The sequence below is a fragment of the Caloenas nicobarica genome, chromosome 8 (assembly GCF_036013445.1).
Source record: "Caloenas nicobarica isolate bCalNic1 chromosome 8, bCalNic1.hap1, whole genome shotgun sequence".
In the NCBI taxonomy this organism is placed as follows: Eukaryota; Metazoa; Chordata; class Aves; order Columbiformes; family Columbidae; genus Caloenas; species Caloenas nicobarica.
This window is the reverse complement of record NC_088252.1, coordinates 23,649,519-23,662,626: the sequence shown is the minus strand read 5'-3', so window position 1 is coordinate 23,662,626 and position 13,108 is coordinate 23,649,519. Positions and strand designations below refer to the sequence as shown.

At 51.9% G+C, this 13,108-nt stretch overlaps 2 protein-coding genes across 7 annotated transcripts in view; one reads left to right on the top strand and one right to left on the bottom strand.

The window, feature by feature from the left end:
- Positions 1 to 234: 234 nt before the first annotated feature.
- Positions 235 to 3,044, top strand: SLC51A (solute carrier family 51 member A). The gene is made up of 9 exons (XM_065640385.1): positions 235 to 286; positions 478 to 572; positions 954 to 1,108; positions 1,216 to 1,289; positions 1,371 to 1,529; positions 1,662 to 1,773; positions 1,892 to 2,038; positions 2,240 to 2,345; positions 2,734 to 3,044. The coding sequence occupies exons 1-9, from the start codon at positions 252 to 254 to the stop codon at positions 2,868 to 2,870; spliced, it is 1,020 nt and encodes a 339-aa protein (XP_065496457.1). The 5' UTR covers positions 235 to 251; the 3' UTR covers positions 2,871 to 3,044.
- Positions 3,045 to 3,692: 648 nt separating this feature from the next.
- The window catches only part of PCYT1A (phosphate cytidylyltransferase 1A, choline), a 28,688-nt gene continuing 19,272 nt past the window's right edge, over positions 3,693 to 13,108 (bottom strand). For 5 of the 6 annotated variants that reach the window (XM_065640044.1, XM_065640048.1, XM_065640049.1 and 2 more), the window contains 6 exons: positions 12,441 to 12,557; positions 10,854 to 11,005; positions 9,949 to 10,027; positions 9,065 to 9,207; positions 7,798 to 7,986; positions 4,605 to 7,219 (listed from right to left, as the gene is read on the bottom strand). In XM_065640044.1, coding sequence (XP_065496116.1) covers positions 7,013 to 7,219; positions 7,798 to 7,986; positions 9,065 to 9,207; positions 9,949 to 10,027; positions 10,854 to 11,005; positions 12,441 to 12,557 — 887 coding nt within the window. In that variant the 3' untranslated portion in view covers positions 4,605 to 7,012. The other variant, XR_010606524.1, reaches the window with a different exon arrangement.

Below are 13,108 nucleotides of genomic sequence, written 5' to 3'. Positions count from 1 at the left end.
GTGTGGGTGATAACCACCTCCCCCAGCATTCTGGGTCAATAACCGGGTGGCCGTGGGGCTGGGACAGCATGGGGGCACACCAATGGGAGAGGGAGGGGAGCGCCCGAGGCCGCTGGTTAAACTGGAACGAGGCGCCGCAGCCTCCCCGCGGTCCCTGCCCTGGGGACTCTGACCCCACGACGGGAGCCAAGGCAGGCAGCACTGAGCAGCCGAGCAGCCGCTGGGACACAGCCAGGGAGGAGCAGAGCAGGATGGACCCCACCATGGAGCTGGCAGATGACCCCAGGTGGGTGCTGGAGCCCCCCGTGCTGCTTTGCAGCCAGGCAAACTCATTTTTGGAGCAGGATTTTGGGTTATTCCCTCTGTAAAGGAAAAGGAGGTGCCTGGGTGTGAGTCGAGCTGGACAGGGGGCTCTGCGGGGCTGAGTGTCCCTGTGTCCCTGCCTGCCCCCTGCAGCAGTCCCCTTCTTCTCCGCAGGTTCCCCCTCCCGCTGGTGGAGATGCTGATCAGGAACTTCAGCGTGCCGGCAGCCTGCTTCTCCCTGCCACCCACCTCCCGGCAGCTGCTGTGGCGTAGGTGGGGGGACAGGGCGGGGGGACCCTTTTGCCACTGGCGGGAGCAGGACGGGGTGAAGGAGGGAGGGTGGCTGTGGCGGGTGCTGGCAGGGAACAGCCCTGAGGAACGGGGAGCCAGCAGGGGGCTGCCGGGGTCTCAGCCTGCCCCCCACAGCCCTGCCTGCGGGGATGGGGCGTCCCAGGGAGACCCAGCGCCAGGACAGGTGACATGGGAGCAGGCAGGGCAGAAGCACCAGCTCTGGCATGGCTAGATGTGCTGAAGATGCAGCAAGGGGCTTCCTGAACCTGTGGAGTGGTGGGTCATGTGGCAGCTCCTTGCTGTGGTGGCCCCGGGGGGGCAGGATGGGATGGAGCTGGCTCCTCACCCCTCTGCTGCAGAGCTGGACGTGCCTCAACTCACCATCTTGGGCCTCGGCACCACCATGACGCTGCTGTCAGTCGCAATCTTTGTGGAAGAGGCTTTCTACCTCACCCGCAAGATACGCTGCCCCATCAAGATGAAGACCCTCCGATGGAGCAGCTCAGCCCCCACGGTGAGCTGGGGCGCAGGGGCATAACCCCAGGGGCACAGGGCCACCCAAGGGGTGCCAGCCCCTGCGAGGGGGGAACAGCAGCGTGCCAAGCTTGTGGCTCCCCCCAGGTTGTGTCCGTGGTCAGCTGCTTCGGGCTGTGGATCCCACGCGCCATGACGGTGGTGGAGATGGCTACCACGATGTGAGTATCACCTAACCCAGGACAGGGGCACCAGGGAGCCCACAGGGCCTGAAGTGCCTTCTTCCTCCTCCTCCTCTCTAGGTACTTTGCCATCTGCATCTACCTCATGATGCTGATCATGGTGGAGGGCTTTGGGGGGAAGGAGGCGGTGCTCAGCACCCTGAAGGATGTGCCCATGGCGGTCAGCACCGGGCCCTGCTGCTGCTGCTGCCCCTGCCTGCCCCGAATCACCATGAGCAAGTGAGGGAGAGCTGGGGTAACCCCTGCCCCTGCGGAGGGATTTCAGCCCCTGCTTCTGCTGGGGTGGAAGAGAAGGCCCCAGGCAGGGGCTGAGGGGCCTCAGGATGCTACCGGTCTCTCTTTCCACACCAGGAGAAAGCTCAAACTGATGATGCTGGCGACTTTCCAGTACCCCTTCTGCAGGGCGGTCGCCGTCTTCCTGGGGCTGGTCCTGTCTGCTGATGGGAACTACAACCCCGCTGACGTGAGTCCCAGGGTGTGGGGACAAGCAGGGTGACATCCCGGTCAGGAAGCCTCCACCAGCACCCACCTTGCCCAGTAGCTTTGTCAGCCCAGGTGCATTTTTTGTGTCGCACCCCCAGATCTCGGCGGAGAGCGTGTCCCTCTGGATCAACACCGTGGCTGGCACCTCCACCCTCTTTGCGCTGTGGGCTGTGGGCATCCTCTTCCGGCAGGCTCGGCTGCACCTGGCCGAGCAGAACATGCAGGCCAAGTTCATCTGCTACCAGGTGAGCCCCCATCCTGCCTGGTCACCTCCCGGGTGAGTGGCTCCTCCGGCATGAACAGGATGAGGGGGTGAGGATGGAGATGGTGGGGCAGGAGCTGCTGGCAGGTGAGAGCTTGGTCCAGCTGTGGGAGAGCAGGGAATGCGAAGGGCAGGGGTCTGGCAGCAGCAGAGCGCCCACCACCTCAGGTGTTGGCGGTTGCAGGTCCTCCTCATCCTGACGGCACTGCAGCCCGCCATCTTCAGCATCCTGGCCAACAACGGCAACATCGCCTGCTCGCCGCCCTTCTCCTCCAAGGCCAGGTCGCAGCGTAAGTCGAGAGATCATAGAACCACAGAATGTCCTGAGTTGGAAGGGACCTACGAGGATCATCGAGTCCAACTCCTGACCCTGCATGAGACAACCCCAAAATCCACACCATGTGTCTGAGGGCATTGTCCAAATGCCTCTTGGACACTGTCAGGCTTGGGGCCGTGACTGACCCCTGCGGAGCCTGTTCCAGTGCTCCAGCACCCTCTGGGTGAAGAATCTCTTCCTAATATCCAAGCTAAACCTCCCCTGGCACATCTTCCTGCCATTCCCTCAGGCGATGGCAAAGTGTTGCCTGCTCCAGGCCAAGGCCCTCCATCACACGGTGGGGCATGGGGAATGGGCATGGTGGGTGAAGGCGGCTTCAAATGACCCTTCTCCTCTTCCAGAGATGAACGTGCAGCTGTTGATCATGCAAACCTTCATCCTGGCAGTGGTGACGCGGATGTACTACCGCAAGCAGGATGACAAACCGGGCTACCAGCCCGTTGGCTTCGCGCCCACAGGCACCGATGTCCAGGCGTGAGCAAGAAGGAGTGAGGCCGGGGCTGGTCTGCCCTGTACAACCATCTCCTCCTTCTCCTCTGGCCTCAGGGAGCTGCTGGCAGCAGAGGAGGCAAAGAGGGGAAAAGGTATCTTGGAGCTGGGTGAAAGGGTCTGTAACCTGAGAGCCACAAGCCAAAGGGATCCATGAAGCCGTCTCTGGCTTGGTGGCTCCTGTCTGGCACTGAATAAAGATAAATTTGTACCTGAGTCTTGTGTTGGTGACCAGGCTTGGATCCTGCCCAGGCTGGGTGGGAGATGACTCTGCACTGCGGGGGGAAGACAGAGCCTGGAGCAGCACAGCCATTGCATGGGGCTGCCAGGGGGTGCCCAAAACCCAGCCGTGACACTGACCTCTGGGTGCTACTGGCTGGGGTCCGGTGGCCAAGGCAATGCCAAGGCAGCGCTGTTTTCTCTGGAGACCTCAGGATGGGTCTGGCCCATCCCCAGGGCAGCTCCTCCTCAGCAGGGGCATCCACACCTGCCAGCCTGGGGCCAGGCACAGCAAGGAGCCTTGAAGCACCTTTATAACACAGGCAATTAGTTAATTCTGCACTAGCTGCCCTTGCCCTGGATCTGCTCTAGTAGTAGTATCTGCTCTCCACCTACAATAGACAACTCGCAGAAACCACTGGGTAATCTTTTGACCCTCACTGAAGCATCTTCTCAGTCAAAGCTCTGCTAAGATGGCAGGTGAGGAGATCACGACAGGAGCCAGCTGTGCCAGGACTGCAGAAAGGATCTGGCACACACTGAGTAAAATGACTTTGCATTTATTTGGCTGAACATAGAAGCCAAAACCCCAACTCCAGAACAAGTCAGTAGACACACAGATGTCCACACAGGCCCATACGGAGAAAGCAGCAGAGCAAACATGGACCGGGAAGAGCCAGCTCGAAGCAGCAGCTGCTGTGGGGCTGGAGGTGACAGCAGGACCGGGCGATGCTGTGGCCAGAGATGGGTGGCAGATGTCAGATCACCAGCATCAAGACCAGAGCCTGCTGCTGGGCATCGCCCGAGCTTCCCTGGACCTGGACCCTGCTGCCTTCATACAATAACACCTCTGGCCAGTGTGACATGTTGGGAAAGCACAGAGACAGAAAACCAAAGCTCCCAACTTTATTGATTTATTTTGGGGAAAAAGCAAGTTTTCCATCCGATGAGGAGGAGGGAAAAGCGACTCACAACTTTTTGCAGGTAGCTGTGTTCAAAGTGAAACTGCTCAGCTAGAAGATGCACTGGTGATTTTTGTTATGAGATTGCCAAATTTGACAGACTTCTGGCAACAGCACACGGTGCTTCCCAACACGGCTTTCTAGGCACCAGCAGCAGCAGCGCTGGGACCCAGCAATCTCATGGTTTTGACAAGATGCAACAAGATGCAAAATTTGGGACTCATCTCCCTCCCCATCAGACAGACAGACCCAGCTCCTTACCTGCAGCAGGTAGGAAACTCACACCTTTACACCACGGAGCCCAGGCAATGAGCCCTCCCTGAAGGCAGGGGCAAGACACAGGGTCTGTCCCACAAAAGTCACCACTACTACCAAATGTTTTCACTTTTTCAGCACCTGCCTCTGGTTACAGGAACCAGACCCCACAACGAAGTCTCAAGCCCCTGTAAAATGCACAAAATCATGTCAGTGCAGGTGTGTTCCGTGATTCCTGATAGGACAGGGCAGCGCTGGAGATGAGGCTGGTCCAGCAATCTGTGAGGAAACAAAAAATATAAGGAAAAAGGAAAAAAAAGAAAAAAAAACTAGTCTGGGATTCAAGTGTCCACTTTAATTTAAGTGCAAGGAGGAAGCAAGGATTATTGGTTACAAGGAACAGCTCTGTTATTCCAAGCTACATGTAAAACCATGGCTGGCTTCTTACCAAACACCCAGGTTTTGCAGAGGGACCAAGAAATACACTAAGGTCTCTGCAGAACAAAGCACCGTCCATAACACCATTGTTATCCAAAATTACAGAATACTGTTGCATAACTTGTGTTTAAAACAGTAGTAAGGCTCTAAAGCAGCCTGGCCTCATTGATCCAGCTCGAGAAAGGAAAGCAACACCCATACTGATGGAAGGGTAAGGAAGGGAAGGTGGGGAGGGAAGAGAAAATGTGGCTGATCCAATGTAAGTGCTCTACCATTCACAAACCAGGGGATTAACAACTGGCTTCTACCAAGTGACACTTATTTGCTCTTTACAGCTTAAAATCCATAGCAGCCAGCCATGCTCCCAGAGTTGTGCACATCCCTGCTGAGCAAGGTCCAAGTGGCAGATGAAGAATCCTCAAAATACCCTTTTCCATACTAGTTCTGGCCTCAACAGAAGCACAGAGGCCCTGTCAAGCCCTTTGGGCAGCATGACAAAGGATCAGCAAGATAAAAGCTGTGAAGCAGCAGCAGCCTGCTCCTACCACAGGGCCTGAGTCCCCTGGAAGCATTGCACCCTGTAAAGCCCGTGTCAGCACTTGATGACTTGCCTCCTTGCAACCAGTGCCCCCTGAACCCCACATCCTGCTCTGAAAACCTCCCTGCAGCATCACTGACGGGGCCCCGAGCTGTCCTCTGCTCCCAGCATCGCAGGAGGATACAGGCAACTCGGCCCAGCAGCTCTACCCGGAGACAACAGGTATCACAGGCAAACCCAAAGAGAAAAGCAAGTGGGAGCTTTGCAGCTACGGGACAGCAAGTCCAGTCCCTCCAGTGCTGGCTGCTGGGACAGAGCGCACAGAGCTGCTCTGTGCACTGGCATGTGGCATGCGAAGGGCAACTGCCCACAGGCCACAGAGCTCAGCGTTTATTAGAGACACAACAACAGGCACAACCTGGACCATGATTTCAAAAAGAGTAGATTACATGTTTAAAATCTTAAAAAACTGCAGCGCTCTCTGACGCTCTTTCTGGCCCACCTCAAGGAGCGGAGCAGGCAGGCACAGGTTTGTGCATTTATTGCGCAAGCTGGGTAACTGTCACGCAGGACTGGGGCCCTTCACTGGGGTAAAACATGCCTTTCATCTGTCCAGCTGCACACCCCAACACGGCTGGTACAGCAAACTGGCTGTACGAATTCACGTGTTGTCCTTACAGCAGAGACTTCATGGCACCAGTGTGAAGGACTGCTCCTCAGAGCACAGCAACTGAAACACAGACAAACATGCACAGAGCACAGCGTTGAGGGGCTGTTTGGACAGACATTAAAACCTATTATACACCAGAGACTGGGACAAGGAACTTCACAAAGGAGTACAGACAATCATTTCCTAACCGGGCTCTCACACACCCACAGAAACGCACAGACAGCAAGTGCCCCGAAGCAAAGATTCATCCTCTTCTCTCCAACAGCAACTGAGGCCTGAATTTTAGCTCAAGATTTAGCAGTCTTGTTAAGATTAGCTTGGAAAGGCCTTTCCCCTGCAGCCCCCATACAATTTGGGGCTGTGAATGCCACACGCTTACAGGGTGTGCGACTCTATAGTGCTGCGACTGCTTCCAGAGTGCAACTCCTGCATTCCAGCACGTCCTCACTGTGACATGCTGGGAAGCTCAGCTAAGAGGTGCACAAGCACTACGGGGTCTGCTGGACAGATTCCTATTGGCTCCAGCGCAGCAGAGATGTCTCTATTTCCTAGAAGCCTCTCTACACCACTGCTCCCTGCGTGTTCTTGAGGTCACGCTGGTTGAGGAACCGAGGGGCCTTCCGTTTGGCAGCGGCATGGATACTGCCTGGGGTTGGGGAGGAATAAGACGGAGGAGGTGAAGGAAAAAAGGATCTTCCCACTCTCCCTCTTGCCTGGAGGTTTAACAGGGGAAAAGAAACCAAAACAAAGCCACGCTTGAGTGCTATTCTTTGCACTTTGAAAGAGTATTTTCTTAAAATAGAAAAACCATCTTCCCCCTGGAAACCATTAGAATGTAAACAAAAAAAGGGGATTCGAGGAGCAGAAGGGAGAGGAGGTTTGAATGTGCTTCCAGGCAGCAGCCCTTGCTAAGAGCAACGGGTGCCTCCAAGGCCCTGTGCTCACCGTCAGCCCTGTTCCTATGGCTCTCTTGCTCATTTAGAGTTCCCCAGTGGGTCCAGACTTAGGATTTGGCGACTAGTGGCTCGCAGCAAATCCCAGCTGGTAGCTTAATCCTCTTCATCCTCACTGATGTCGTAGGTGACTGCAGACTCGTTCCTGGAGCGGTTGGCCGGTGAGGAAGGAGGAGTCTTGGTGGAAAATGGCCAGCGGAAGGAGGGAGATGGTGAGCGGTCGTGAGTGGGGCTACTGCTGGGGCTCTGCTTCGGGCTGATGGCCTGCAGCATCCGGCCTTTGCCCTCCTTCAGCATGTGTTTCTAGTGATGGAAGCAGGAGAACAGTTAGCATGGCTCAAACAGTGATGGAAACAGACACTCCTTACAGCTTGTGCAGCACTTGGTGTGTCCCTTCAATGCTTCATGCAATGTAAGAGCAGAAAAAAACCCAAGCATCGCTGTAGCCTTTGGGAACTACGTACAGTGGAATCATCACCCGTTTTCAGGCATCTCTAACGTGAAGTGCCTGTGATATTTTCTCAGTTGCACAGGAGAGCCTGGCAAAACCAAGTAGCTTCAGACTCATCCCAGGCTGGTGACACAGTGACTGCCAATCTCCTGGCTGCTCGGTGGCCTGCAGGACACAAGCTGGAGTTTACAGGCCAGCTTGTGGGACATGGGGACTTTTCACGCTACAGCCGTAACTGCCTTCATCCAGCCGGCAAGGGTGAGGGCTCCCTGTAAACAGGCTGCCCAAGCCTGGGACAGCTCGCCTGGAGATTGGCAACACATTGAGCACTGCAACAAACCATAAACCTTTGCTCTGCAGGGCATGGGCTCCAGAAGCCCTATGAGTGCCGAGCTCTCCAAAGTCCCCTTTCCCCAGAGCAGCTCCTTACCAACGCGCCTTCTGGGCCGAACATCTCCAGGAAATTGCCGATGAACTCCCGGGACTTCTCTTCCCACTTCTGAATGAGATCGATACTCTTCTCCTCCACTTTTTGAACAAATTCCTTTGACTTCTCCTCTACGTCCTTCACCCTCTTTTTCACCTTATCCACACGTTCCTGGAGGTGATATTTCTTCTCCTGCACAGAAAGCGGTGGGTCAGAATACAGCTCACCAGATCTGAGTGGTGACCACCTCTGCTCTGTGTCACTGCACTGAACTGCTGCTTAAGCCTCAGCATCTCCATTAGTTTGGTGACACCTCTCCTCCACTTCAGTGACACTTCTTCCCTGGACAAAACGGCAGACACACAGTGGGGCTGCAAGATGCTTTGTGGTAGGCACAGTACACGGAGCGAGACTAAACCCAGAGATAAGCACTATCTCACAGCAGTGCATGGAAGAGGGAATATTTATACAATATAAAGATTAGATCTGAGTGACCTGCTGTAGGTCTCTTTGCATATCACAACAGCACAAATCTTTTTGCTGGGTGTTTTTAAACAGAGGCAGAGTTAAATGCCAAAGAGAGGCCAAGCAGACATTATCTCTCCTGTTTAGTTTTTGTATTTTGTATTTAATTAATTTAATTTAACTGTATTTTAAAAAACAGGCATAGTATCTGAGTGATTAAAAAAAAAAGTTTACTACTTGACTTCCAACATCAAAAATGCCTTCTGCCATGTATTCTGCTTGTGGGCTAGAGCTGTTCAGCACAGGATCAGTGCACATCCTTCTCTCCTACTTATGCACTGCTGCTCCTGCAGCTCCAGGAAGGGAACAGTACAGCAAGAACAGGATCAGATTTTATCCTAACAAATAACTCTACCTTAGGAAGGTGGCTGATGGAAGAGGAAAGAGATGAGACACAGCAGCTGCTGCCAAGAACAACCCACACTTCATTCAATTCAAGAAAACAAACATTTCGCCATCGTCTCTAGCTCTGTCAACAGGTAAAATGTCACCAAGACATTTGTGACAATGGAGCAGTATTAGCAAAATCCCAGTTCCTCTGGGTGGGTCCCAGAGGCAGTTGCAGGGACAGAACCAGTCTAAGTTCTGCTCCAAGGACACTGGTTTGGTGCAACTGTTTGTCTCTGCAGACTGGCCTTTTACTGGCATATGGCAGGACTGTGCTACCACTAGACAAGAGTCTACAGCTCCACACTCTGTAAGATTCTGCTTCGTGCAGCTCGTGATGAGACACACTTGAACTCACGTTTATGAAGCTGACGTTGAGCTCTTTAGCTGTGTAACCTCGCTGCAGGTTCCGTCTGGCATAAACATCGTAGTCCCGCACAATCCGGGTGATGATATCTGACGTTGAGATCCCCTCAGTCCTCTGAGTTGGTGCAAACATGCCTACAGTTGGGGAAGAGGACCCAGGACAGCTGTAGCAAGACACGTGGCAAAAAGCTGCTGCCACCTCTATTAGGAAACAATCTCTCCTGCCAAGAGCTCATTTCCCAACTGTCCTCACACCACCACATATTTGTCCTTGAATGTAAAAATACCACGGTCCTCCTTTCTGGGACTATGAGGCAGACTTAAGTAAGGCCAAACCATGTCAAAATAATGAAAAGCTCTTCCCTTTAGCTGGTTTAAAGACTATTGACTATAACCCACTGCATATATCATAGTGTGGTGACAAGGACAGGACAAGGGGTTTTACAGTTTAGTGGGTGGAAATATAACAAGCTCTGATGGCTGGGTTTGGATCGATTTAAGTAAACTGCACCCTCATTGAGTTTTACAGCAAACAGCTAAAGGAGCCACTCTGCTGAATTCATGAGATTTTCAATTTGCGAGACTCTGTCAGCCAAACTGCAGTATTTTTTCAAAAGGTGGCTGTTAATTCAATCACAATAACTAGACTGGAAGTAGGAATTTTTGCTGGGCAATGCCTCGCCTGGGACATGGAACAGTCCCAGCCTTATGAAGAAGGGTCCAAAGCTGAGCTTCTCCCTGCCCTCAGAGCCTCCTGGGCTTGCTCCCAAGACGGCCACTGCCACTTCTCCAGGCATAATCCTGCTATACATGGGCACAGGAGAAACTGCAGCAGATCTTTGACAAGAAGCCCTGGAGAATGTGACCCAGACCCACCTGCCTCTTTTATATGCTTATAAACATCATCACTGCCAGCCGAAGAATAAGGGATGTCGTCGTGTGCGACGAAGTCAATCTGAAAATTAAGAATGCAACGTGAGTCAACATTTTATCTTGACCATGCAGGTCTCCTGCTCTCTGTCAAAGGATGTAACTTCTTGCTCAACAGCTCCGCACAGGGGAATGACAGAGAACAGCAAGACACTTTCGTCTGTTGAAAACCAACACGGAGCAGCCCCAGGTTCTCACTGGCAATTGCATTTCAATGTTGTAAGCACATGTCAGAGAGGAAAGGCTGAGACTAAGGACACAGCTGTTTTAAGCTTTTCACAGAGAAATGGCTTGTTAATGGCAACAAGGGGAAACTAAGCAAACTCCCCAGAGACTCCTTCGCTTCCAAAAGCAGTTCAACAGATGTCAGAGACTTCTTTCACTTTACCTTACCAGACAACAAAAGACTCTCAAGACAGCTTGCCTGGTCTCCTGCTCCAGGGAAGCTGATGTATTAATAGATCTAAAGCTGCTTCCGCTGTGAGCAGGGAGTTGAACCAGATGCCCTCCAGAAATCCCCTCCAGCCCATGTTAATTTCTCCCTATTGTGTGTTTCACACCAATCTGTAACCAGCATTAACTTCTCCAGGAAAGTGAGAACCCTCTCGGGCTTTTTCACCATGTCACAATCTCTACCTTACTTTAACAGTACCTACCAGCTCAGCAAATGCTTCTGGTTTCCCAAGAAACCCACTCGATTCCCATAACCCAGCTCATTCTATATTTAAGGAGTTTCCACAGAAAAGGGTTGCTTAGGCAGAGGTCACCCCCATGGATGAATTCTTGCTGTAAATAGCAAGCACAGGCAGAAGCTAATCAAAATTCAGAAGGGATCAGATGTCGCAAATTACCCTGTGCTCTGCCAGGAACTCGGGGGTGAGCGTCCATGGCGCATTTCTCACCACTTCATCCACATAGCGACAGTGCTGCACAGCATCATACCGCTCGTTTTCATTCATTACTGTGAAGCCCTTGAAGTTATGGGTTAGCTCATCACTGCAGACTGAAGAAAGAGACACAGAGAAGAGTGAGCGTGAGGTTCTTAACCCAATGCTTTATAGCAAAAGGACTTTGAACATTCCCTTGCTAAGCCAGGCGGCTTCAGCTGCTGTCAGAGGCCAGTGCTGGCACTTTCAAACCCAGCTCTTCCAGCCACAAAGCACCAGAGTGCGGTGCACGACAATAAACTCCTGAACAATTCTAGACAGGCTGTTTGGGGGATTTCTGCCCAAGCTGCGGACCTACACTCCAAGCTCTTGAAGTCTCTAGAGCCTACAATGCTTACCAAGAAAACAGAACATAATTCTCCTCTATGAAATGGCACCTGGGGCTCTATTGGGCAGAAACCTGCTTATTAACCTATGAATATCTCAGGCTTGGAAACTGAAGCCCATGAAAAAAACAAAACAACACAACAAACAACCCAACATTCCCTAAGCTCCTTATTTCATGAACTGCCATACCACAGTCTAGTTCTTAGAAAGATGTATTAAAACAAGGGGTGAGTTCACAGCAAATCAAGTTAGCTTAATTATTATGTTCTATGGGAAAGTAAATGAACAACTGTTCATAATCTGCAGTAAGACATTGAGAAGGAAGGAGTTTTATCTAGTTATCAGACTCAAAAGTAAATGAGGCATTACCAGTCTCACTGGTATTGGACTTATTTACAAAACAGATGATAAAGAGCGGGTTAGATCGCTTCCAGCTTGGAGCTTATGTTCACTTGGGCTGTGGCCTCTTGTCTCATGTCCTGGTGCAAGGGGAGCAGTTCATCGCCCTCCACCTCCTCACCAGTCTGTCAGAGGCAGACAGTGTGGTTACACACACTGCTACAATAACACGTTAACGGTTTGACCTGAAGTTACTTTCCTGTTCAATGTACAACATTTATGTACATGGGGATGCCTTTCTGCCTGCAAGACTTCTAAACTCAGAGCATTTTGTAGGTTGGAGCAACTGTTTCAGTTCTCCTCCCTCCCTTCCCCTTCCAGACACGCACAAAAAATGCAGAAGTACCACTATAAAAATCCCCTCGGCAGCGAGTGAAACTGTAATAAGGAAACAAATCCCACAAAGACGTTATAATTGCCCTGTTGCAGGATCAGTTTCATTTCGCTTCAAGAAACTAATGGTAGCCGAGAAAACTAGTTAAAGGTATTCTCAGCTCTGATACTTTAACATGCAGCCTGACCAGAGGTCACCACTTGACAGACAATATGCACAGCCTGATGTGTCTTTAAGGTGGGTGATGGTATGGGCACAGGGGCACTGTCTGGCCAGAAAAAAAGGGTTTATTTTTCCCCTGTTATATTCTTGAAGGAGGCCTGGCTGAAGCCATAAAGACAAAAACCCTGCTATGCCATCTGTATGCACAACCACGGATGGAGGTGAACTGTACTCCTACGACAGCCAAAGTCAACAAGGTCATTCCTTACCTCCAACAATGAGGTATGTGTTTGGGAAGAGGTTCTTCGCTTGCATCAAGGCCCGGGCATGTCCAGAGTGAAACAAGTCAAATATTCCATCAGCATAAACTCTGACGGGGCGATCCACTGTGCCAAAGAGACAGAGAGACATTTGTGAAGATGCCTTCCTGGAGAAACAGCTGCTGCTCATGCCCGCATTTGGGGACCTTCTGAAATTCATGAGGGCGTTGCAGAAAACTGGCAGAATGCAGATCTGCAGCCAGGAAAGATTTGTGAAGAGAAGCAGCTGGCTCTCTGCCTTCCCACATGGAAACAAATGCTGCTGAGCACAGAAATTAAATATAACCATGTACAAAGACAGGCTCAAAACCTACCACATATCCATCAAAATGAGGCGAAGAGAGACCAAGTGGAAAGCAAACCCTGAACATCTCCCTTCTATGGAAATCCAAATGCAGCATTAACTTTTTGCACAGCAGTAAGCTACCAGAGAGGAACCAGGCAAAACATTTCATAAGTGCCCAATCTCCCTGTCAGCCAGGATGGCATCTCAAGACCTTTTCAGCATCCTCCTCTGCAGCCCGCTGTCACAGCCACCAGTCTGGCTGAGGGACCAGACTGTCCTGATTTCCCACCAGCATAATTGGCTCCCCCAGGCCTATAAAGTGTGTGAGTGT

Excerpts from the sequence above, each read along its gene's own strand:
- SLC51A (XM_065640385.1), top strand. The coding sequence starts at position 252 with ATGGACCCCACCATGGAGCTGGCAGATGACCCCAG. Across the intron at positions 573-953 it reads CTCCCGGCAGCTGCTGTGGC|AGCTGGACGTGCCTCAACTC; the intron begins GTAGGTGGGGGG and ends CCTCTGCTGCAG. Across the intron at positions 1,290-1,370 it reads GTGGAGATGGCTACCACGAT|GTACTTTGCCATCTGCATCT; the intron begins GTGAGTATCACC and ends CCTCCTCTCTAG.